This window comes from Dendropsophus ebraccatus, chromosome 1 (genome assembly GCF_027789765.1).
Source record: "Dendropsophus ebraccatus isolate aDenEbr1 chromosome 1, aDenEbr1.pat, whole genome shotgun sequence".
Lineage (NCBI taxonomy): Eukaryota > Metazoa > Chordata > Amphibia > Anura > Hylidae > Dendropsophus > Dendropsophus ebraccatus.
The window spans coordinates 102,568,043-102,594,728 of record NC_091454.1 but is presented as its reverse complement, the minus strand read 5'-3'; the positions used below and the strand labels follow the sequence as shown (position 1 = coordinate 102,594,728).

General features: G+C 42.7%; 1 protein-coding gene across 1 annotated transcript in view; it reads right to left on the bottom strand.

Moving 5' to 3' along the window:
• The window catches only part of ZNF277 (zinc finger protein 277), a 79,105-nt gene that overhangs the window by 21,492 nt on the left and 30,927 nt on the right, over window positions 1-26,686 (bottom strand). The window contains exons 2-4 of the mRNA XM_069976159.1: window positions 16,113-16,314; window positions 13,098-13,186; window positions 7,166-7,248 (exon numbers count right to left, since the gene is read on the bottom strand). Coding sequence (XP_069832260.1) covers window positions 7,166-7,248; window positions 13,098-13,186; window positions 16,113-16,314 — 374 coding nt within the window. The remainder of the gene's footprint in view (window positions 1-7,165; window positions 7,249-13,097; window positions 13,187-16,112; window positions 16,315-26,686) is intronic.

Sequence of the window (26,686 nt, the reverse complement as noted above, 5' to 3'; positions counted from 1 at the left end):
CCCACCTATTTCTCAGGCTCACTGACATCCGACTCAGCCAATCAGTGCGCTGTCCCGCCGTAGTCACTGACTTGCTGACTGGGAAGTGACCCAGGAGCTGGAGAAGCAGACGGGAACGCGGACAGATAATATATAAGCTTGTTAAAGCCTGGCAGATGATGGTTAAGTAGGCAGGGGCTACATTCTCGCATCAGAATGAAAATCCGCAGTGTGAATGCAGAGTCATAGGCCATAACAGTACACAGTATCGCAGTGGTTTTTATCATGGTGATCAGAGACCAATCGGAATGGTCCCTGATCCATTGCTATGTGACAGCAGCTGACAGGCATCTCTGGCATACAGCTAATGGCGCATTCGTGTGTCATTTAATTTTACAGCTCACTTGGAAATGTGGGGAGCTGTCCCCCTGATGATCGTAGACTGGCAAGCAGGGCTGTATTAACAGCTGCTGCTGCCCTAGGCATTAAACCTGAAGACGCCCCATCTTCACGCACCTATTGGCGATACCAGACCTGACCAATACCACCATACCCTCCACCCCCCTGGAAAAGACACCAGATTTACTCGCAGGTCTGAACGGGAGGAGGGAAACTAAAAAAATAAAAACAAAAAAATTAGTTTTTTCTGTCCCCCTGCTCCCTGGTGCTGCCCCCCTGCAAGGTGCTGCCCGAAGCACCGGACCACGGGTGCCTAGTGGTAAATACGGCCCTGCTGGCAAGACCTTCAATGCAGGTCAGGTCAATCCTCAAAGCTTTTTTTTTTTTTTTTTATCTTTACCTGGCAAACATGAACGGTGAGTGGAAATTTATTAAGAAAAAACAAAAACACCAAGATCACTAAGATGATGAGGTAGCTTCAGCAACAGTTATCAATGTTTAAATGCGGAGGAGCTGTATATGTATGGGACAATAAATATGTTTTAAAGGGGTATTCGGGATAGGAAAATTATTTTCTAATAAAAAAATACATTGAAAGTTATAAATGTCTCTATATAGTATATTACCACATCTGCGCAGTTCTGACGCACTGGTAGTTGATGGACATGTAGGAAGTGAAGGAAAATGTCTGTCTGTTGCTCCCTCTGCTTCCCCCCCCCCCCCCACAGGAGACGAAGACAATGTCACCTCTGTCTCACATTCTGTTCACTTGCCGAGCACAGATTGAAGATGCACACATGACAGTGGGCAGGGCCGGGCCACTGCTGTGATCACACTAGGACTTCTGCAGTGTAAATCTTGCACTGTGGGTTTAAGTAGCAGCATGTGGATAAGATTTGTTATAATTTCACCCACTATGCTGCTACTGTATACCAAGATCAATATTACCAGCAATACAAGAGACATATAATATCATCAGACCATGATCACTACTATTTCCACCAAACGGTTACGGAGTAAAATGCTATACTAAAACCAATATCCCCAATACCTTAACCACATATTGATAACACCAACACGTTTCAAAGTACAGTCTAATGCAATATAATAATATGAGACACTCCTGAGTTATCCTTATACTGGTATACCGCACAGTATACCTATTTAATCACCACAGAAAAAAACTCTCTTATAAACATGATCCAAGTAATATATGAGAATGATTTTCTTTTAAAATACTAATACTTTATTAATAAAAAATCATAATGCAACACATTAAGCTAAACAAAAAAAAAAAAAGATATCCACGGTGCAACATATCAGGACAGGAACACACGGTAGCTCAGATGAAGATGAAAAAAAATAAAATAACACCATTTGTCTCATGCAAGGAGACATTGTAGCCATTATGGGTAAACATATAACTACACTATATTGTAAACCAGATACAAAATTACTCTACATTGCCCAGGCCATGCAAATGATCTTGCCTCTGCAAAAGCAGATCGGCACTGCATCATCAAAGCATGCAGTACTGGACAATACTATACTGATATGTAAACACCTTGTGTACAGCACAGTAACTACCCAGGCAGTTTCTAGGTCATTTTGGCAATAGGGCGAATCTTGATAAAAGCGCCCCCCTCCCACACACACACTCAGTTCAGCCCTGGGGAGGGAAGGGGGGCTTTTAGCAAGATTCGGGTTATTAGGAAGAAGCAGTGTGTGTATTGCGTCATAGAGCAGTGCAGCGCTCCTACCAAATAATTTTCTACTGAATACAAAATCATTATACAGGAACTCACAGGTGACGTCTTCATTGATCTGACTTTCCTTTCCTCTCCATCTGGCCCAGGCCTCCATGACGGTTTCTTGCAGCTACAATTCATCTCTTTAGGACCTGCCAGACAGACATCTTAGGCTCCGCATATTTTCAGCAACTTCCTTCCCTTTTTCCACCTACAAGGTCCCAAACTGTGTGCTGGGAGAGCAGCGTGACCTCCATTACACTGACATACAGGATGCTGGGAAAGCTGTGTGACCTCCATTATACACTGACATACAGGATGCTGGGAGAGCTGGGTGACCTCCATTATACTGACATACAGGATGCTGGGAAAGCTGGGTGACCTCCATTATACACTGCCATAGAAGATGCTGGGAAAGCTGGGTGACCTCCATTACACTGACATACAGGATGCTGAAAGCTGTGTAACCTCCATTATACACTGCCATACAGGATACTGGGAAAGCTGGGTGACCTCCATTATACTGCCATATAGAATGCTGGGAGAGCTGGGTGACCTCCATTACACTGACATACAGGATGCTGGGAAAGCTGGGTGACTTGTAAACTTTGGTGCCGGGGTGGTGCTTATCGCGGGGCGGAGCTTATCGCGGGGGCGTGCTTATTGGGACATATCTGGGCCTCCCTCTGTGCAGGATTCCCCCCACCAGATACTCACCTGTCACTCTGCAGCCTCCAGCTCCTCTTCTGGGTGAGTCCGTCCTCTTCTGGCTTCCGGTGCAGGCAGCCACCTGTCATACAGAGGCCACCTGTACAGGAAGCCTCTGTGTCTCTGCCCCAGCTGCTGTTTCCTTTAGCTGTGCGTGCGTACGCACAGCTAAAGGATGCTCTGGCCAGGGGATCTGGAATCTAAGTTCCCTGGGCAAGATCTGAGCATGCGGGGAGTGCGGGCCGGGTACTGTCGGGTGCCGCAGGGCGCCCCCTAGCTGTAGAAACAAGATGCAGACCTCCTCTCCAAATTCCAGCAGGATGAATAGGCGCAGCTACTCCCAACAGTAAAAAAACTATTTTATTAAAATAATAAAAAAATGTATAAAAGGCTCAGCATTACGCGTTTCTAAACCGAACTGGTCTCTTCATCAGATGCTTAGTTAATACAGTGGGAAGTAGCCATATTTAGATCCAACAAGAGGATGTGACATCACAAGTAGGAGGATACAGAGTATATATAAACCCATAAGTATACACACATATATACAAAAATACACACATTTACATGCATACAGACATATACATGGACCCAAAGCCAGAATTCATATACATAGCAAAAAAGGATGACAAATTATTTGATGCTATCAATGCACTCGTTTAACCCATTCGGTACCAGAGATGACAGGCGAATAATCCAATAGGTCTCCCTGTTGATTAGGGACCTATATCTGTTCTGGGCATTAATTGGAATCTGTTCAATCACTGAGAGGACTAAACTAGACGGGTCGCTATGGTGTTTAAGCACATAATGGCGGGAGAGGCTGTGCTTAACAAAACCATTTTTAATATTGGCACGATGTTTGTTCATTCTGCAACGAAGTGTCTGAACTGTCCGGCCAACATAGAGAAGATGGCACGGGCAGCTCAGCAGGTACACCACGTAGTCAGAAGAGCAGTTGCATCTGTCTTTTATTCTAAATACCTCGTTGGTGATTGGAGAAGAGAAACTACTGACAGGTTGTTCAGGGATCCAAGCACAACACATGCACCGAGATACCTCACAGTGGGAAGCGCCCCCCACAGTACCAATCTCAGCCGCAGGACCTTTAATACTACGAAGACGGCTCGGGGCCAAGTAACTGCGCAGGTTCTTAGTTTTGTGGTAAGTAATATTAATGTTACGTGGTACAACTGTTTTTAGTATATGGTCATTTTGTATTAATGGCCAATGCCTTTGTAGAATATTTCTGATTTCTCTGGTACCGCAGTTAAATTCAGTGATGAAATTAAATTCATATTTCCCTGGTTTGGGCATGTTTTTATTATTTCTATCCATTGTGTTTGTGTCATCATTCCTACTCTTCTCCCTATTCTGTATGTCCCTTACAATGTCTGATTGCTGCAGATGTTTGGTGCGGTTGTATGCATCCTTTGTGATATTCTCTGGATAACCTTTTGCTTGGAAACGGTTATGTAATATACCTGCTTAAGTATGGAAATCCTCATCAGAGGTACAATTCTTTCTAATTTTCTGGTAATGCCCATACGGAATATTACGCAGCCATTTGGGATAGTGGCAGCTGCCAAACTCAAGATAGCTATTCACATCGACCTTTTTGAAGAAGGTGCGGGTCTGGATTATGTTGTCTGGGGTGCGGATTAACTCCAGGTCAAGAAATTCTATGTGTTCATAGTGAAAGTTCATTGTGAAGACCAACCCCCACTGGTTGTCATTAAGGGACTGAACAAAGGAAAGGGCTTCATCATAGGTGCCTAACCATAAAAAGAACAAGTCATCAATAAAACGTTGATAAAAGGGCACGTGTTCAGTATAGGCCGGGGACTGTGCAATAAACAGGGCCTCGAACCTGCCCATGAACAAGTTGGCGAAGCTGGGCGCGAAACGAGTCCCCATGGCACAGCCCCTGGTCTGCCTGAACATGCGCCCCTCAAAGGAAAACACATTGTGCTCTAAAATAAATTTAATGGATTCCATCAAAAAAGAGACCTGATCTAAATGAAGGGAAGGATCTTGGGATAAATAATAAAGAATCGAATCCAAACCCAAATTAATATCTATGTTAGAGTAAAGAGCACTAACATCTAGAGTGACAAAAGAAAAAGGACGAGAAAAAGATAGGTATTGTAGATCAGAAATTAATTGGGTGGAGTCTTTCAGGAAAGATGGGAGTGACCAAACATATTTTTGGAGAAATAAATCAATGTAGTCTGATAAATGGGACGTAAGGGGGCACTTCCCGCTGTGGGATATCTCGGTGCATGTATTGTGATTGGATCCCTGAACAACCTGTCAGTAGTTTCTCTTCTCCAATCACCAACGAGGTATTTAGAATAAAAGACAGATGCAACTGCTCTTCTGACTACGTGGTGTACCTGCTGAGCTGCCCGTGACGCCTTCTCTATGTTGGCCGGACAGTTCAGACACTTAGTTGCAGAATGAACAAACATCGTGCCAATATTAAAAATGGTTTTGTTAAGCACAGCCTCTCCCGCCATTATCTGCTTAAACACCATAGCGACCCGTCTAGTTTAGTCCTTTCAGTGATTGAACAGATTCCAATTAATGCCCAGAACAGAAATAGGTCCCTAATCAACAGGGAGACCTATTGGATTTTTTGCCTGTCATCTCTGGTACCGAATGGGTTAAACGAGTGCATTGATAGCATCAAATAATTTGTCATCCTTTTTTGCTATGTATATGAATTCTGGCTTTGGGTCCATGTATATGTCTGTATGCATGTATATGTGTGTATTTTTGTATATATGTGTGTATACTTATGAGTTTATATATACTCTGTATCCTCCTACTTGTGATGTCACTTCCTCTTGTTGGATCTAAATATGGCTACTTCCGACTGTATTAACTAAGCATCTGATGAAGAGACCAGTCCGGTCTAGAAACGCGTAATGCTGAGCCTTTTATACATGTTTTTATTATTTTAATAAAGTCGTTTTTTACATGATCTGTTGGGAGTAGCTGCGCCTATTAATCCTGCTGGAATTTGGAGAGGAGGACTACATCTTGTTACAGCCCTGGCATTGGTTTGCAGGAAGGCTGCACACTGGTTCCCTTCTTGAGTATACGCATGGAGAGTTGTGCCTCGATCTTGCACAACTTAGCCAGGTGAGAGGGGACCCGGTTTTACTTACTGGAATTCTATACATCCCATTGCATCTGGTCCTGCACATGGAGCGCTGTCTTTGTTCTCTTTTTCTCCGGCCCTAAAAACGGCCCTGTGACCACCCATCAGTTTATATCCACACATTAGCACATATTACCCATTATCCACATTGGATGCCTCTTGATAAAGCGGTCATCACACGAAACGTGCGTCGGGTTTGGCACCAGGACAGCAACACAATTGGTAAGATGTGCTAATGTGTGGATATAAACTGAAAATCATGCTCATATATTACTTAGTATCATATTAACCATATATTGGTAGATACCAGTGCAACACATTCTCTGCAGTACAAATGATGACAGAAACTTACACGTAGTGACTACAGGGAACATAAATCCCCTGAAAGTATCCCCCCTGTAGGTAGTCCATATGTTAGTTGGGCTCTCCTCATTAAATTATATCCCCAATGTAGGAAGCCAAAAGACCCATAAATACCGAACCTAGCTCCGACACGTCTCCTCTGCCTACAAAGCTCTGCGAGTGTACAAGTATTGTCACTCATGCGTTGGGGAGCTGGGCCAGAGAGTGGCCTCTTGTGGCCAGAAGCATAATGCTGCCAGTGGCAACAAGAGTGAATGACAGAGCGGGGAGCCAATTGTCCTTTGCTCTGCAAATAAGAGCAGTGCATCATTTAACCATGAGCGCTCCTTCTAATAATAAAGATTTGATGTGAAGCATATCACCTACATTGTAGCACTGACCTACTCTCTTATAAATAGCGTGATAAATTAGGTGTAACGCTCTAAACTTTTAGATACAATTCTTTTCTCTAGAGCATCTCATCAGTTAATTCACATTTAATAATAACTTTAATCAGCCATACTTTACTTCTATACAGTTTTACAAACTGTCAAAGTGGATGCAAAAAGGGTGAAAAAAGCACAATAAATCCAGAAAAATGTCAAGTAGTCTATTTTTATGCAATTAGTATTCTGTCACAATGTGCAGGACCACACATTTAAGAAGGAATATTTTTTGACAGTATAATCAGCATGCAGAGTGAATCTACTAGAGAACAATACACTGGAGACAAGATTGCAGAAAGAGTATGAAGGCAAAATAAAGCCAGGCTGTTTGTACTACCTCCCCCGAGCTATTACTAACTGCATGCTAGATTATTTACCAGTCTTTCTTGCTGCAGTTCTTCCCTTAGAGTTCGGTCTTCTGGTAAAACATCACACAACAGGAAGTAGTTCTCTTGTTGGTCTACGGATGAAATATAATAATTGTATAACCATTAGTGTACCCCCACATTTTAGAGCTTGAGATAATCTAAGATTAACAAGAGCAATTTGTTTTATTCCTATTTTACATTTAGTTTGCAGGTCCCAATGTTTCTGACCAGCTCTATGGCCCATCCAACAACTGTAAAGGTACTGCAGCATGCATGAGCCTCATAATTTCAAATAAATTGGGGAAAATTAACACTAGTCCAGAGATCTGCAAATCAAGGGCCAAATGGTCATGGGTAGTGTTGAGCAGACTTCCTGAACTGTTATGTTTTGGCAATGTTCTCCAAACCTCAGCGCTCTGCATTTGACTTCCAGCTGCTGGAGAAGTTGGATGCCGCCCTAGGGAATCCTGGAAAACATGGATACAGCCATAGCTGTATAGGTTGTATGGGGCTCTTCCAACCACCAACAGATGTTAGTGAAGATAGGGGGTGGGCGGTATGGAAAATCACTGCCTGACCCCTTTGTTCTGTAAGAGATAAGCCGCAGTCAGAGCACTCTGGCTGTGGCTTAACCATTGCCATAAAGAAAACAGGAAAGCTCAGCCATGCCGAATGATCCCGTGTATGGGGAGGACGGCAGCTGGTCCTGTCTGTAGGAGCATGAACAATTGTTTGTCTTTACAGGACAAAAACCCCACCCACCACAGTAACTAAAGAAAAAAGGAGGAGAGAGAAACAGAGGCTCTCTGACTCATCATGTGTGTGAAACTGAAGCTGTCAGAAGGGAGATGGCTTAGCTTCCTTTACAAGGTTATTCAGAATTAAAAAAAAAAACAACAACACCACAACAGTCCTCAGGTTGTGGGTGGTATTACAATTCAGCCCCATTCATTTCAGTGGAACCGAGCTGTAAGAGCACAGTCAAGAGTGGTTCTGTTTCTAGAAGAAAGTAAGCACATTTTTCTAAGCTTGGATACCCCTTTAAGGGTATTACTAGATTTCAGGATTATTTGAGAATATAGAAAGCGAAATGGAAAATTAGAAAAAAAAAATTAGTGGCAAAATTTGGTCACTACTTTGTGTGTTTTTTTTGTTAAAAACATCAAAATATCATGAAAAATTTTAAAAAATTGCATTTTAGGAACTTTGAAATTCTCTGCTTCTAAAAAAAAAAGTCGTAGCACATAAATTAGTCACTAAGTCACATTACCAATATGTCCTCTTTATTCTGGCATAATTTGGTAAACATATTTTACTTTTTTAGGGTGTTACGGGGCTTAGAAATTTATCAGCAAATTATCACATTTTCTTGAAAGTTTCCAAAACTGATTTTTTTTAGGGACCAGTTCTTTTTTTAAATGGATTTAGAAGGCTTGTATCCTGAAAACCCCCATAAGTGACCCCATTTTGGAAACTAGACACCTAAAAAATTCATCTTGGGGTATAATGAGCATTTTAACCCTACAGGGTCTGGAGGAACGTATTCACCATTAGGCCGTAAAAAAATGGAAAATTAAAATTTTCCAATAATATATACGTTTAGATTAAAGTTTCTCATTTTTAAAATGAACATGGGAGAAAAAGCACCCCAAAATTTGTAACGCAGGTTCTCCTGAGTAAAAAGGTACCCCATATGTGGGCATAAACCACTGTATGGGCACACAGGGGGGCTCAGAAGGAAAGGAGCGCCAATTAGCTTTTCCAATGCAGATTTTGCTGAAGAAGTTTCTGAGCGCCAAGTGCGTTTGCAGTGCCCCTGTAGTGTCAGCAGAGTAAAATCCCGCCATAAGTCACCCCATTTTGGAAAGTGCACCCCTCAAAGAATTCATTTTGGGGTGTGGTGAGCATTTTGACCCCACAGGTATTAGAGGAAAGTATTCAAAACTAGACCATAAAAATGAAAAACTCGAATTTTTCCAATAATATGTTTGTTTAGTTTGAAATTTCTCAATTTTACGAGGAACAAGAAAGAAAATTTACCCCAGAATCTGTAACGCAGGTTCTCATGAGTAGAACGATACCCCATATGTGGGCATAAACCACTGTATGGGCTCAGAAGGGAAGGAGCGCCAATTAGCATTTTCAGTGCAGATTTTGCTGAAGAATTTTCTGAGTGCCAGGTGCGTTTGCAGGGCCCCTGTAGTGCCAGTGGAGTGAACCCCCCCCATAAGTCACCCCATTTTACAAAGTACACCCCTCAAAGAATTCATCTTGGGGTGTGGTGAACATTTTGACCCCACAGGTATTAGAGGAAAGTATTCACAATTGGCCAGTAAAAATGAAAAACTAAAATTTTTCCAATAATATGCTGGTTTAGTTTGAAATTTCTAAATTTCACAAGGAACAGGAGAAAAAAAGCACCCCAAAATCTGTAATGCAGGTCCTCCTGAGTAGAACGGTACCCCATATGTGGCCATAAACCACTGTATGGGCACACAGCGGGGCTCAAAAGGAAGGGAGCGCCAATTTGCTGGAGCAAAACAGCAGCTAATAATAGTTATTAGAATAGCGCAGTTACTAAAATAAAATAAAAAAAATGAGATTACAGGTAATGTGGGGTGGTTATGGGCAACCTGGGGTGGTTACGGGTAATCTGGAGGTGGTTACGGGCAACCTGGGGTGGTTACGGGTAATCTGGAGGTGGTTATGGTCAACATGGGGTGGTCACGGGCAACCTGCTGTGGTTACAGGCAAGGTGGGGTTGTTACAGGCAACGTGGGGTGGATACGGACAACCTGCTGTGGTTACGGGCAACGTGGGGTGGTTACGGGCTACGTGGGGTGGTTACAGGCTATCTGGGGTGGTTACAGGCTATCTGGGGTGGTTACAGGCTATCTGGGGTGGTTACAGGCTATCTGGGGTGGTTACAGGCTATCTGGGGTGGTTACAGGCTATCTGGGGTGGTTACGGGCAACATGGGGTGGTTACGGACAATCTGGGGTGGTTACGGATAAAATGAGGTGCTTATAGGTAATCTGGGGTGGGTATCTGTAATCTGGCGTGGTTACAGCAATCTGGAGGGGGTCATTGGCAATTTGGGGTGGTTAGAGGCGGCGTGCGGTGGTCAGTGGCGGCGTGCGGTGGTTAGAGGCGGCGTGCGGTGGTCAGTGGTGGCGTGCGGTGGTCAGTGGTGGCGTGCGGTGGTCAGTGGCGGCGTGCGGTGGTTGCATCTGAGGGGTAGCATGCAATCTGGGGGGTTGCATGTAATCTGGGGGGGTTGCATGTAATCTGGGGTGATTACGGGCAACCTGAGGGGGTCACTGGCAATTTATAGTGGTTACGGTCAACGTCTGGTGGTTATGTGTAATCTGGCATGGTTACAGGCAACCTGGGGTTGTTACGGGTAACCTGCGGTGGTTACGGGTAATCTGGGGTGGTTACGGGCAACCTGGGGGCGGTTACGGGCAACCTGGGATGGTTATGGGCAACCTGAGGTGGTTACAGGTAATCTGGGGGGGTTAGGGGTAATTTGGGAGTAAACTGCAATTATTACTATAATAAAAGTGTGTGTTTTATTTGTTTTGTATGTTTTTCACTTTCTGTACTTTTACACATTCATTTTCACTGTATTTCTATGATTACTGTGATATTTTCTATCACAGTAATCATAGATCAGTGACAGAGACCAAATTGGTCTCTGTCACTTAAAATTTTCAGAGTTGGCTGGTTATGGAGCGCATGCGCACTTCATAACCAGCCTGGACGTCGAGGAGGAAGGACCTCCCTGGATCAGGTGAGTATATGGGGCAGGGGGGGTGACTGGGGGACGGGGGGTGACTGGGGGGGTGGGGGGCGACTTGGGGGGGACTGACACATCACTTTTTGCCCCCTGTCACCAATCATTTATGGTGACAGGGGATAAAAAGAGCCGGGCTGCACATGGCACAAGAGCTCAGCGGTATATAGTACCGCTGATCGTTTGTACCGGGACCCCACAGGGGGGTCCCCAATCACTGCCCCATGCACTCCCCCATGGGGCTTTCATTCATTTTTTATTTTCCATCACTGTGAACAGACTATGCCTGTTCACAGTGATGGCGGTGGCCATCTTGGATCTGATGGCCGCCGGGGGAGGGAGAGGGATAGTGACTAAGGCACTAGGGGGACCCCAGGTCTGATGGACACATTTCATCTCCCCCCGCCGTGGATTTACGGTGGGGGGAGATGAAAGGCGGCGGCGGCGGCTCCGGCAATTCCCGTTACCGGCGGCCGCCGCTATAATGTTAATAGCAGCGATCGCCGGTATGGGGGCCGGCCGGGAGGGACCCCACACACTGCCCCAACCCCTCACCTACCTCCGGTAGCTGGGGGGATGGGGTGGGGGGCCTTCCCGGCCCCGCTACCTTATTCTCTGCCATCGCCGTAAAAAGCCGTATCGGCTGTCAGTAAGGGGTTAAGAGCACCAAAAATTCTTACAATTTTCTTAAAGCGAATGTATCATCAGGTACATTCGCTTTACATGACCCATGGATAGATCGGTGCTGGCATGACATGGTCCATTTTTTTAACTGCAGTCCGGTTCCCGTGTACAGCGCCATTCTATCCACGGGTGCTAGGCCGGGGCTGAAGCACTGGAGGCGGGCCGGGCCGCCCCCAGTGGGAGGAATCCCCCACCCCTCTATGACGCAGCTCCATTGATTCTAACCGAGCTGCATCATAGAGGGCGTGGATAGAACGGTACCCGTGGATAGAACGGCGCCGTACACGGAAACTGGGCCACGGTTCAAAAAATGGACTGCGCCGGCGCAGATCTATCTGTAGGTCATGTTAAAAGGGAATGTACCTGATGGTACATTCGCTTTAAACAGCAGCAAGCAGATGAATTACAAGTAAAGCCAGAACCAACAGTTTAATAAAACCACTGTCAGGTGTCTAATACCATTCAAAATGCACAATGAACAGTCATGTTAAATTCCATGGGAACATGTAGTTACCCTATGCAGTAAATCTAGCACACCCTAACTAAGATTTGATTTTAAATGGTAGTTTAAAGGGGTTATACTGCAACAAGATGTTTGTTATGTTTTATATAAGGGCAGCAACATATAAAAAGTTTATCTAGTTTGAGGGTATATACACATATTCACTACGAGTGCCACAGCATTGCAAAAGCTAATATATAGTGCTGCTGTTATAGTAAAAAGTAATAAAGAAACTACTGTTACCTGTCCGCGCTCCCCTGATGCCCTACGGTCCTGTCTCCGAGTCCCCCTAGGAATGGGGGACCTGCAGAAGGTGTCGAAGGGCATCTGGGGAGCGAGGACAGGTAACAATGGCTGCTTTATTGTTTCTACTATAACAGCAGCACTATTTATTAGGTTTTACAATGCTGTGGACTCCATTCTCACAGTGGAATGAAAATCCACTGCGAGAATAAAGTGCTATAGATTTTAATGCTAATCAGAATTGCAGAATATTTTACTGCTAGAAACTCCCAGCGTAAAATCTGCTGGATGTAAATGCACATAAGAGAGTTACTCCACATGTAAGCCATGACTCCATGGGTAAAGCTACATGCGGCACAGCTATGATCAGAAAATGATAGTACACTGAATTGCAGACTGTGCTGTATAATGTGAGGTAGTCTAACCAGTGGCTAAGGTTTCATACTATCAGCTCTGCCGGTTCACAATAGCTGTTGAGTAAATGCACAAGCCCACCACATGCTTACAATAAAAGCACATAAGAAAGATGATTTCTGTAGCAGCAAGAACATAATGATCATAAACGCCAAATGACTATCAGTGGGGAAGAGGATTTTTCAGTAATTACCATGCATATATTGAGATACATGTGTCTTTGTAAGAGGGGAACCTGGAGATTGGCCATTTTTAAATTAGTTGAATATCTGAACAGTTTTCTCCAGTAATATTGTACCAACCTTCTGGTGCCTGAGAATTAGTTTTTATTACTGAACAAAAATCCGTAATTGCTTGTTCTGTGAATCTTTTCTTCCAGTATATAATATACCTAAAAAATAATTAAATAAATGTTAAATATTGTTGGACAAAGTTTAAAAAAAAAAAAAAACCTGCCACTATACGTCATCACTTTCATGCCACAGGTCATCAGGGCAATCACCGACAGCTTCACCCCAGCAGCCTTGATTGATAAATCTCTGCATGGGCACAGGAACCAACCCAACCACTCATGGTTCAATAATAACAGTTCCCTTTAATAAAAGAAGGCAGGGGTGTAATACTATACTATGAGTTCACATGGATAATGGTGTTTTCTGCACTGGAAATGTATTGACATGTTTCTAATGGGCTACTTATTTTTGTCAACACTGCTGTTTTTATTATCTTCAATAAATTGGAATAACTGTCTACGGGATTTCTATGTTGTACCTGCGCTAAGTTGTAGTGTGAACCCATGCGTGACATGGAGCAGAGCATCGAACTGGCTGGGAACTTTTCTTTTTGCAATACCATACAATACCTGTGGACATGTGAGGCACTGTTCTTTTAAAACAAACAAACAAACAAAAAAAAACAGTATGTTTTTCTTTTTTTTTTTTAAACTCATTTTTTAAGAGTTAACAGACATCGTGAATGTATACAAGTCATATGATTGCACAAAGGACAATAAAAGCATTGTAAAATAAAAGATATAGTTGTGGTCCTTTTCATGCGCATACTTTTACGATGCAAGGAGCATTTCTCAGAAAAAAACAACATAATACAAGGTCAGTGCAACTCCACAACAACCTAAAAAAATATAATAAAACCGTTACCCACACTCACTTCTGTATAAAATCTTAGCAGCATAGCAAGTATACACAAGAGATAAAGAAAGGAATACACAGCGTCCTGGATAGAAACGTGGTCTAGAATGATATTATAGTCAGGAAATTAAGGATTAGGTATGTTTTTCTATCCCTGCACTAACCCTAGCATCCTAATTTCAGCCAAATCCCTATACACCCAATTTCTCTAAAAATAAGATCTACCTTTGAAATAAGCCCTACCTTGATTTTGAAGAGTTTTTAGAGTAGGCTTGAAATATAAGCCCTACTCCAAAAATAAGCCGTAGTGACAGTCAGCACCTTCAGTGTTAGATTACGTCATGTGCCTAATATCACGAAGATGGAGAATAGGCATACCGTAGCTCCCAACCATTCTAGACAAGTGCCCGCTTCCTCCTACCACAGTATGGCAAAATCAGCTCACCCACTTCAGGAGTTCTGCCTCATACCCCTCAGGTCCACAGATTCAGGCCAAATCTATTAATCTGGGAATAGTTTTGTTCATCTGGTACACTACTGTATATAGGTGACAGTACTTAGGGAATATGAGCTCAAAAAGAAAATGCTCAGTGCATTACAAGAAAGGGGTTATAGTTTAAAGGGAACCAATCAGCACGATTGTGCTGAAATGGTTCCTAGAATCATAGTATAGAGCTACAGTGCAGTGGATTTAGTATTCTGCCGCACAAAGCAGGGAGAGTGGCAGCAACTAGTCATCTGGGCGGGGAGCCACCCGTGACTAGTAACTGTTTCTCATTTTCTAAAAAATTTGGTACAGAAACAGACACCAGGAGATCACATATAAAAATAGGTTGCCCTTATGAATAACAGCTTACAATATTCCAAAAGTAAGATCTGCATGGAATGTCAATTCATTTTCCCTGTTTCAGGACCATGATCCATACTGCTTATTGATATCATTTTGGTTTAGATGGGACTTTGTGATGTCTTTTTATTATTATTTTTTCTAATGTAGGATTTGTTTGGACTTTTTTTTTGGGGGTGGGGGGTTGGTTTAGACTTACCAATAACATTTTAGACCCATTATAATCAATAAACCGGCCAAACTAAAAAAATAACTCTAGGTTCACATATGCCTCCTTTCAATGTTATACTTCAGCTTTTCATTATCATGTTGTGTATATAAACTTCTGGAGAACTGGTAAATTGCTACCTTCCACTGAACTTTTTTGTTTAGTGTTTTATTACCAAAGTAATTAATATTTCAAGACACTTCGTAACTAAACTTTCTGGAGAGCAATGATTTTTTTTTATTCAACATCACTTTAATAAAGTTATATTACCTTGTTTATAAGAAAATAGGACCTACCCTGAAAATAAGATCTAGCTTAATTTTGCAGAAACTCTGTCTGTCATAGCCTCTGCAGTAAGCGGCATGAAGATCTTGTCTTCCCACGTCCCAGTCATCAGAACAGAGCTGATTAGTTAAAGCAGTGCATCCCATCCTAGTAGTAAAAATTGCTTCCCAAGTTCTTTTACGTCCCCATTAGCCACAGCAGCCCTCCCCCATTTCCTCAGTAGTCACATTAAAGTCCATCCAACTTCCCCATGCCTACTGAAAGGGCAGGCCCGCTTCTGCCATGAGGCGGAATGAGCCTTCCGCCTCAGGCGGCAGATTTTGCGGTCCGGCAGGGGGGCGGCATTATGTCCCCACTGCTGTCATTTTTGTTAAGTATCATGGGGGGGGGGGGGAGGGGCATCACTCGGGGCGGCAGAAACCCCAGAATCGGCCCTGTGAAAGGGGGTACTCCAGCTAAATTTTTTCCTTTCAAATCAACTGTTGTCGGAAAGTGCCAGAAATTTGTAATTTATTTCGATTTAAAAATCTCAAGACTTCCCATACTTATCAGCTGCTGTAGGTCCTGCAGGAGATGGTGTATTCCAGTCTAACACAATGCTGTCTGCTGCAACCTCTGTTCGCGACATGAACTGTCCAAATCAGTAGCAAATACTCATAGAAAACCTCTCCTGCTCTCCAGACTGCTTCCTGCAGGACATACAGCAGCTGATAAGCACTAGAAGACTCGAAAATTTTAAATAAAATAAAATTATAAATCTATATAACTTTCTGGCACCAGTTGACATGTACAGATGTCTTACAGAAACAGTGATTCACAAAAAACTTACCGCTTGAAATTTGCTATTAACTTGACATCTGCAATGACCAGCTTATGATCAATAATCATGTGTTTGAGAAGTCTGTCCTTCTCTTCCTCTTTGTAAGACTGTTCACAAAACATACAAGGCAGAGAATCATCTTCCACTTGGGTACAGTCGGTACTGAGACTTTCCGGCAATGAAAGAGATTCCAAGATGCAGTCCTTCATATCTAAAACAAAAATCCAGAATTCACCAAACGCAGTTCACTAGATCTATACACACACACACACACACACACCTATCTCACAAATGAATTGATCTTTACTAATATCTACAGTTTTATAGTCCTATAGTATAATATAAATACTCATTATAGTGATAAAACATACAACCCCTTATGCCTCCATCCCTAGCAGAAACATTTATGGACAGAGTGAATCTGGTATATGTATTACAGTAAATAGCATTCCTCCTCCACAGCCATAAAACTCTTCTACAGATCCAAGGCTGTGAATGAACTTATAGCAAAGACTATAGAGAGACGCTAGTGCAGGGCTGGAAATCGATCTTCATTATGCTGGTTATAAGTGCCGATTATTCTGTATGCAGTTTTATAGCACGATTTTGGAGAACGACGACAGATCATCATTTGACTTCATTAACAGTTCATGGAGAGAAATCAGATCCTCATTAGATACAACGGATGTGAATGGTGTGCGACCGAAACAAGAAAATCACACACTCCTTTTTAAGTGCAGGAGGGGGATATATACTTGTTTTATCTTAGCACAGCGCTTCAAGGATCATCCAGCTGCTGGTTAAAGAGTCTTATACAGACCAATATTTCTCCATGGATACACAATGATAGCAACTTACTTGTATCCCAGCTTTCTGCTAATCTACCAGAAGTAGACGACAAATGGAAACTACACAAGGCTATGACTGCATTCTGTAACCATGGAAACACACAGTCCTGCATAGGGCCCTAATACGTAAAAAGATTTTATATTTTTTATTGAACGCTAAATACCATGGTACATGCCATTTAAGGCTGACTTCACACTGTGTTTTTGCGGTTCGTTTTATATACATTTTGTATGTTTTATGGGGAAAAAAGGATGAAAAATGGATGCAATTGTGTGCAATCTGTTTTTCCACTGACTGAAAAAAAAAAAGAAAACTGATGCTTTTTTCTAAAAATTTTTTAGCATACATAAAAATGTGGTCATGCAAACCCGAACTCTAAGCATTTGATTACCAGTCGCTAAAGAAGGCAGATGCAGCCCTAGGGAGTCCTGGAAAAGATGGATACAGCCTTAGGGCTGCATCCAACTTCTTCGGCAACCAGTAAGCAAATGCCTCATGCTCGGGCTTGAATGGATCCGGGTGTGCTCGAGATTCACTCAACTCTAGTGACTACATTAGGATTTCTGCCTCCTGCTGGATCCACATCTGGCTTTGGCTCAAAAGCTTTTCAAAAAACTGCTGTGTGCGACACCAGCCTTATAAAAATACAATTGTGTGAATATATGGCACATGTTCAATATGGCAAGTCTTTTGTCACCGCTTTAGACATTTCCTTTCACAGACTGAGCCCCACCTAACTACGCTATCTCCAAGTGAATTGTTAGTAAAAACCAACTGCGACTATACCACATATACTATTTCTCTCCACAGCAATAGGGTTAACCACATTTACTTTACATTGTCTCGTATACTCTTGTAGATGATTATGTCACAAGTGACGCCATCAGGATGCCATTGCCACATAAATCCTTTACAACTGAATGCAATTTGTCTCTAAAAGCAATAAATGTATAATCCAACACATACAATTCATCTGTAATATAGAGATCCCAGTGTTGTATTAGCTGACTGAATGCAAAAATATCACACTACAACAAAATGCTGGGTTTACTCCTTACATACCACTATATGCCTAACACTATACTTCACAACATGGACATCGGAAAATCTGTATTTGCACTTCAAATAAATGATAGCAAAAATACTGCTGTCAGGTATTGTAACGAATGCCAATGCTCTATAGGTTTCCATTCTGTGTGCCTAGTAACAGGTAACATCCAGACACTTTGTAGCTATGTTTAAATGTGATCTAAAGCGTGGGTGCTCTGGTTAATATGGTTTTGTTAGTTTTAACAAGTGTTGCCATGGCAAGCCAGCAATTCTAAACACAAAGTATATACATATATATGTGTATGTGTGTGTGTGTGTGTATCTGCATGTGTGTCTGGAATGTATGGCTTAAAGAAGAAGTCCAGCAATATAAAAGAAATTTCAGCTGGCGGGGGGGAACATAATAAACAATCATTACTAACCTCTACCCGTGCCTGTCCAGGGCAGGATTGCCATCCCAGGACCCCTGCCAACGTCATGACCCGAATGATGGACTGCATGGTTGGTCAATCAGTGACTGTGGTGGGACACCGATGCAGTCACTATTTGGCTGAGCACGCAATCCATCAGCGCATCATGGGCACGGGGAGAGGTAATAATGATTGTTTATTATGTTCCCCCCTGTCCCTGCCGGCTGGAGTTCTCCTTTAAGTGACTGCACTCTGGCATGGCAAACTCATATTAGGCATCTGTAAGGCTATGTTTATAGCAGCCAGGTTTGTGCATACATCATGTCAGACATCTCCTAATTTTTCTTTTTAAAAAGAAACTAAACCATACTGTACAATATCTATCATGTCTATTAAAATGTTATGCAGCCATCAAAAATGTGTGTGTTTTATCCTAAGCAACATTGATACATTGTGCAATAATGAGAAGCTCTGTCCCTTCCAAATCTCATAAAACACTAAGATCTACCATAATTTTGTGAATGGTGGGGATTTGACCTAACAAGGATGGAAGTTGCAGCAGTGGTTAAACACAGGAGACTGCTGCAGCTCCGAGCCACTGGCTGCACAGGATACTGCACCATGGTTCTCTTCTATTCTATACTGGTATATCCATCTGTGCTTTAGTCCTCTGCATGAAGGAGTCACTGTGCAAGGGGCATGAAGGGGGCTCTGCTCTAACTGAACTGTATGCTGTGGGCTCTGAATTTCTGAAGGTCTCATACTACTAACATCACCCACAAAGTGATGCCGTACCCTACACATATGCCATCACTTTATGGCTATTGTTTATTTAGGTTATAAACAACATTGCAGTCAAATCTACTCGATGGGTAAAGAGACTGTCCTGAACGGCACACTGAAGACCCAGAAGATAGAAAACAGTATTTTTTGCTATAAGTAGTGTCGATTACTATAAAACAGCTATTAAGGTATTTGAGTATAAAATGATTCATGGAATAATCCCTTTGATTGTATTTTATACTCTCGGTTACTCTGACTCAACAGGCTGCCTAAAGCATATTATATAAGACAGGTTAATAGAGTTTGTCAGAGCAGAACACATGCCTTATATCACATAGCTTCTCTGTGTACTATATAGGAAGGGAAATGTCTGTACCAACCCGCAACAAAATCTTCTTCTAAATGAGAACATCTCATGTCATAAAGCAATGGTTTATCACTAGGCAATGCCATCACCTTATGATAGGTTGGGGTCTGAGATCTTAAGAATAAAGAGGATGCTATGTTGATGTAACACCGCATCCCTTCAGAAGATTTTCCTTATTTTTCTCATGCACAGCAGCTCCCTGCCACACATCTGTGACACCAAATGTATTTCTCTGCACAGCAGGGTGGCTGAGACTGCTTATGTGCAAGGAGAAGACGTTAGAGGGGGTCACAGCCCTACTAAACTGGTGCTGCTTCCCCTTCATACTTGTCATTGGTGGGGTCACAGAAGTAGGACCCCAACCCAGTGCTGGAATATCCTAGTGATTAGTGATGAGCGAATAGTGAAATATTCCAATATTTGATATTCATAGGAATATCTCCCGAATATTCGAAGCCATTAAAGTCTATGGGAACGAGTATTCGTTTATTAAAAAGCATCTATTCGACCACTTGGAGGTAAAAAACGGAAGCGGGGGGATTTGAACGCTTATTGAATATTTATAGAATATTCTGCGAACTATTCGATAATATTCGATAGATCGATCGAACAGTATTCGCTCATCACTACTAGTGATATATTGTATCACCCTATGAGACAGAAAACCCGAGTAACAATTGTTTTGTATGTCATTATACATACACCAACATATGATGAGACTTTCACCATGTTTTGTATAAACATCTAATGGTTCCGGGGTGTATCATGGCTACATCTTGTGTCACCTTGTGTGTCTCATGTATTTCAGAAGCTGATAATCCTTGCTGGAAGATGGAATGAAAATGGGAATGTTGTACAGACGTCAGTCACTTACATGATGAAATAGGAATGCCAATACCCCAATATAAATAGAAGTAGGAGACCATAATACTAGTCCTGCCTGACTTGGCTATCTAAAATATCTACAGCTGAACTAATTGCATTGTGTGAGAATGACATTGCCATCATTTATCAGTAGAAGGCTTCATACCAATGTTTATAATACTAGAGGCAACTGCTGGACTCCTCTCCAAAAATACCCACAGAATAACACAAGCAGACACTGCAGTATGAGAGCTTTGTATCTTATAGAGATGCCAAATAAGAAACATGCAGGTCTGTATTTATTCACCGTAATCTGAGGAAATAACCTTTATCTAGATGATACCTACAAAAATGGTGACTACCTCCTCACTGTACACAATACCCAAGTACAAGCCAAATAAGCTGGGAGGCACAGTATAAGAAGCATGATGATTCAGCAGACAGAACCTCCTCATCCAGCCCAGAAATTCTGTATGCTTAAAGGACAACTCCGGCGAAAATTTTTTTTGGCTTATTTAACACACATTACAAAGTTATATAACTTTGTAATGTGGTTAAATACCCGGTCTGGCCCCCTTCCCCCACTTTTTGACCCCCGACCCCCCACCCCGGAAGTTAAAGAATATATACATTACCTATTACGGTCGTCACGGTCCTCTTCTCTGGTGTCGGGTGATGTCAGAGCTGGGGGCGGTCCGGGTCTTCTTCCTCCTCGGCGTCTTCATTGAGAGTGAATGGGAGAGAAAAGGCTGCTGGTGCACATGCGCACCAGCAGCCTTTTCATTGGCTGGAGCGCATCACATGGCTTCCAGCTTGCTCAGCCCTGATTGGCTGAGCTTGCTGGAAGCCATGTGATGCGCTCCAGCCAATGAAAAGGCTGCCGGTGCGCAAGCGCGCTGGCAGCCTTTTCTCTCTCATGGACCCGGAAGAAGGAGACATCGCTGGACGGCGGACGCAGGTGACGGTGAGGCGGACGGCGGCCGAATGGAGTGGCGATCGTCACCGGAGGGATGGTGAGTATGGTGTCGGTGTGTGTCTGTGTTTTTTTTTTTTGGGGGGGTCCCGCCGGAGTTGTCCTTTAACACTACCCTAGGAGGCTTAGTGAAAGCAGATTTACACAGTTTCTGTTTAACTGTATATGCAGTGTTATAGCATACTAACAGTAATATAGCAAACTAACTGAATCGGCAAGGTACCCTTTTGGATTTAAACATGAATTTAAAAACCCATCTAAAAAAAACACATATAAAAACATGTATGCTTTTTTTTTTTTAAACACACATGTTGTACAACTTCCATCAACACTGATCATTATAGGGTTACAAACACACAGGGCGGATCCGCAGCGGATCTCTCATTGCCCCGACACAGCACAAATTGACTGAGCGGGACGTCCAGCCGGGAACCCTGGAAGCAAGCCAGAGCATGGAGCAGGTACAGTATATGCTCTGTCCGGCAGGGGGTTAACAGGGCGGTCTCCGTACATCGTGCTGCAAATATGGCTTCCCATACAGGCCAGGGATCTGCAGCGAGAAATCTGCTGTGGATCCGCCCTGTGTGTTTGTAACCTTAACCTGTAACCTTAGAGAATTTAAAAAGTTTACCTATCAATAAGAAAAATGTTAGTCAAATAGCAAAGATAGAAAACGCAGGGCACTCACCATCTATTGCAAATTCAGACCTTCCGGTTTATTGACAAGGTGCAGGAGTAGCGGGGGAGAGACAGGAATGGGTGACCGCAGTTTCGCGGCGTGTGCCGCTTTGACGAACCCTTGCGTGACCCTGACGTCACTTCCATATATGTGCTCAAAAAAAACTTTATACAACAATAAAGTGAACAATTAACAAAACATAATATACACATATAAAAACAAGTTACTATATTCACTGGCTGTATCGATACACAATAGGCCACCCTATTATATTTATATCGCTACGGGTGTTTAATCGTAGGCTACCTAATGCTTCATATTTTATAATAAATTCAGTTTCTTTCTTCAAGAGTGATGATTTCCTATCACCTCCACCACTAGGAGATGGTACTATACACAAACCTGCAAACTGCAAATGTGACGGGTCCCCATCGTGTTCTTGTTGTATATGCTTGATCATACGTGGGCTGCCCTTTCCCGTGCGCAGTAATCTAACATGTTCGGAGAACCTCTTCCACATAGGGCGAAAGGTCTTTCCTATGTAATATCTACCGAAACTACAACTTAGGGCATAAATCACAAACTGGCTTTTACACGTAATGAAATCAGTTACTATATGTGTATGGCCACCTAGTCTGATATGTTTGCCATTCTGTAGTGATTTACAGTGATTGCAGTGACCGCATTTGAAGTTACCCTGGGCCGAGCTAGAGGTAAGGACTGGCTACAAACACTCAGTACAAGAGCACTAGAATCCAAAGTACTCACCCTAGCAGAAAAGGAGACAAAACTATTTTGGACGGTAAAATCGCTTGAGTCCTATTGTGAACATGAACAGGCACCTAGAGGGTTACGGACCTTTAAAGAAGTATCGCAGTTCATGGATGACCAAGCGTTTGTTGAAAAATGGGAGAAGCTTCACATGATGCATGCATTAAACCTTACAAGATTAGTTCTCCAAAGTACAGAACAAGAGTATTCCGAGATCACAGTGGATCTATTAAAAAGTAAAACTGAATTAAAGACCCGTTTTACAGAAGCCCAGTATGCGGCATTTAACAGCAAAATGGAGAAAAAGATTGCAGTTATCCAAGCCGAGACAAAGGAGAGAAAGAAGGACAAGTTCGTCAGAGACAAACAGGACTATGAACAAAACAAGATTTTCTCTTGGAATGTGAACAGTGGTAACAAGAGAAGAAATAGACGGGCACGTAACCAAAGGAGAAGGCAATCAGATTTCTGGACCACAGATACTGGGTCGGATTCGAGTGAAAACATGGACTGTAATCCATCCGGCCAGGTGGCTAGAGGTGGGGCTCCCCCTTTAGGCGGAGGACCCACCGGGGCAGAGGACGTTCAAAATCCAAAATATCCGCAAGGAGGAGTGAAGCGAAAGCAGGTCACCTGGCGAAGGTAGGTGACCGTGCTGCAATTCACTCCACAAATGTTGCCTATATGGGGGATACTACAGTGTCAGATGACATACACATAATTAATTTATCAGACATCCATCTAAATGAGGAGTGTGTAGCAGTACTCTCTAAAGGGCTCAATTTTTGCATTAACAAAGACTTTGATTATGTAGCTTTTGAGTTAGACCTAAGGAAAGCTATTAGAAAACTTAACATACAGAAATTCTTCTTACAGAAACCTACCAGTAGTAATGACACCATGTTCATGGGACAGACACAAGCCCACGTAGGCCCCTTGGGATTCATGGTGGGGGGCAATGCATCCACGGTAGATGAAGCAGTAATGTCCCTTCTTATGGGATTAGATGATTCCTCCCCTGATGTGTCTGAGGTTCCTCCCTCCCCTTCCTCCTTCCCCACTGTAAAATTTACAGGTGGTGTACCATCTACTTTCAACCCACCTTTGCCGGCCGGCTCTCACATATCTCTTTTCATGGACAAGGTCATGCAAGATGTAAAGGCCCTAATTTACCAGGCCTCCCGTTCAAACCTGTCGGTAGGTGAACGCAGGGCCCTAGCATGGCTTAAATCCCAACGTTAGATTGTGGTACGTCCGGCCGACAAGGGTGGGAATATTGTAGTGCTATCAAAGAAGTACTATCTAGAAGAGGCACAGAGGCAGTTGTCGGACAATACCACCTACACTAAAATACCTGCGGACCCCACACTAACTTATAAAAACAAAGTAAGAGACATCCTGCGGAGGGGTGAAACAACAGTATCTCTCCAATAGTTTTGCGGAAAAACTATACGTCCCAATGCCTAAAAAAACATACTGGTACTGGGTGCCCAAAGTGCATAAAAACTTGGAACGTCCACCTGGACGCCCTATAGTTGCGGGCAGAGGATCAGTAATGGAACCCATTTCAAAATATCTTGACTGGCTGTTAAGACCGATTTTGAAAAACATTCCTTCATACGTCCGAGATACGGGCGACCTATTGGAGACGTTAAAACTGTTCTGTTGGCAGGAGGACCATGAGTTAGTGAGTATAGATGTGGAAAGTCTGTACACCCGGATCCCGCAGGACCGGTGTGTGCAAGCGGTTAGGTGGTGTCTACAGACGGTAGGTGGATATGAGTCCAACTTTGTACAATATATCTGTGACCTTGTACAAATAGTCATGTCATGTAACGCATTCGAATTTAATGGTCAGTGGTACCTACAAAAGTCAGGGGTTGGGATGGGTACACCAGTAGCCCCGACCCTAGCAAACATTTTTCTAGCACACATGGAAAGTGAAAAAGTTTTTTCCATGAACAATGGTTTTGTCCGTTACATACATTTATATCTAAGGTACATAGACAACATAGTGATAGTATGGTCGGGGGGGAGAGAAAAATTTGTGGACTTTGTATCTTATATGAATGACAACAATTTCAATATGCTATACACATCTGTATATGGGGGTCACGAATTGGACTTTTTGGATGTGCATTTAAATATCAGTGATGGTCACCTCACTACGTCCTGCCACCGAAAAAAGACAGCAGTAAACTCATTATTAAGTTATTCTAGCTACCACCCGTACCATACCAAAAAAGCCTTACCCTATAGTCAATTTGTAAGACTGAGACGGATAAACAATGACGATTCTTTATTCAATATACAGGCAGAAGAACTAAGCCTACGATTGAGCAAGAGAGGATACCCCCAACAGTTGATACAAGAAAGTCTGAATAGGGCACTGAATATAAGCAGACCCCCACCACAAACCACAGAACGTCATAGCGACAGAACAAGAAATAAAAAACATACAGCAAAAAAAAGGATCATGTTCACTTTTGATTATTCCCCACTTGAGCGAGTAATTAAGAATTCTATCCACAAAAATTGGCACATAGTGGAACAAGATAAAGTCCTTAGGGAACACATTACAGATCGCCCTATAGTCACATTCAGAAGAACACAAAACATCAGGGACTTATTAGTCCATGGACGACTAGAAAAGGACAAAACAGACAGAGAAAGATCATGGCTTACCTCTAGCTCGGCCCAGGGTAACCTCAAATGCGGTCACTGCAATCACTGTAAATCACTACAGAATGGCAAACATATCAGACTAGGTGGCCATACACATATAGTAACTGATTTCATTACGTGTAAAAGCCAGTTTGTGATTTATGCCCTAAGTTGTAGTTGCGGTAGATATTACATAGGAAAGACCTTTCGCCCTATGTGGAAGAGGTTCTCCGAACATGTTAGATCACTGCGCACGGGAAAGGGCAGCCCACGTATGATCAAGCATATACAACAAGAACACGATGGGGACCCGTCACATTTGCAGTTTGCAGGTTTGTGTATAGTACCATCTCCTAGTGGTGGAGGTGATAGGAAATCATCACTCTTGAAGAAAGAAACTGAATTTATTAAAAAATATGAAGCATTAGGTAGCCTAGGATTAAACACCCGTAGCGATATAAATATAATATAAGCGGGTGGCCTATTGTATATCGATACAGCCAGTGTATATAGTAACTTGTTTTTATATGTGTATATTATGTTTTGTTAATTGTTCACTTTATTGTTGTATAAAGTTTTTTTTGAGCACATATATGGAAGTGACGTCAGGGTCACGCAAGGGTTCGTCAAAGCGGCACACGCCGCGAAACTGCGGTCACCCATTCCTGTCTCTCCCCCGCTGCTCCTGCACCTTGTCAATAAACCGGAAGGTCTGAATTTGCAATAGATGGTGAGTGCCCTGCGTTTTCTATCTTTGCTATTTGGTATTCACGTGTGGTTTCCAGCAGGAGCACCGCCGGCATCTGATTCAGTCTACCCCAGGTGTGTCCGTGGTGAGTGGAGCCCCGGTAGTACCCTCTATCTTTGTATCTCTCATATAGAAAAATGTTTGTGTTGTCACAGGAACACCACAAACGTTTTGTTATAACTGCGTAAATAGCCCTAAAAATTTCACACATTTCTTTGCCGTTGATTACTACATGTGTAAACTGTGTCCTTTGTTTGAAAATTGTAAAAAATTATAACCATTTGATAAGAAGAACCAGCAGGGAGGAGTGTACGGTAACATGCTTCACCTCCCTGCTGTCAATCATACTTGTCCTGCAGCCCGATAGACTGCCTGGATGGAAAAAAGGAGTTACTCACCGGGTAATGATGTTTCCTCGAGTACAT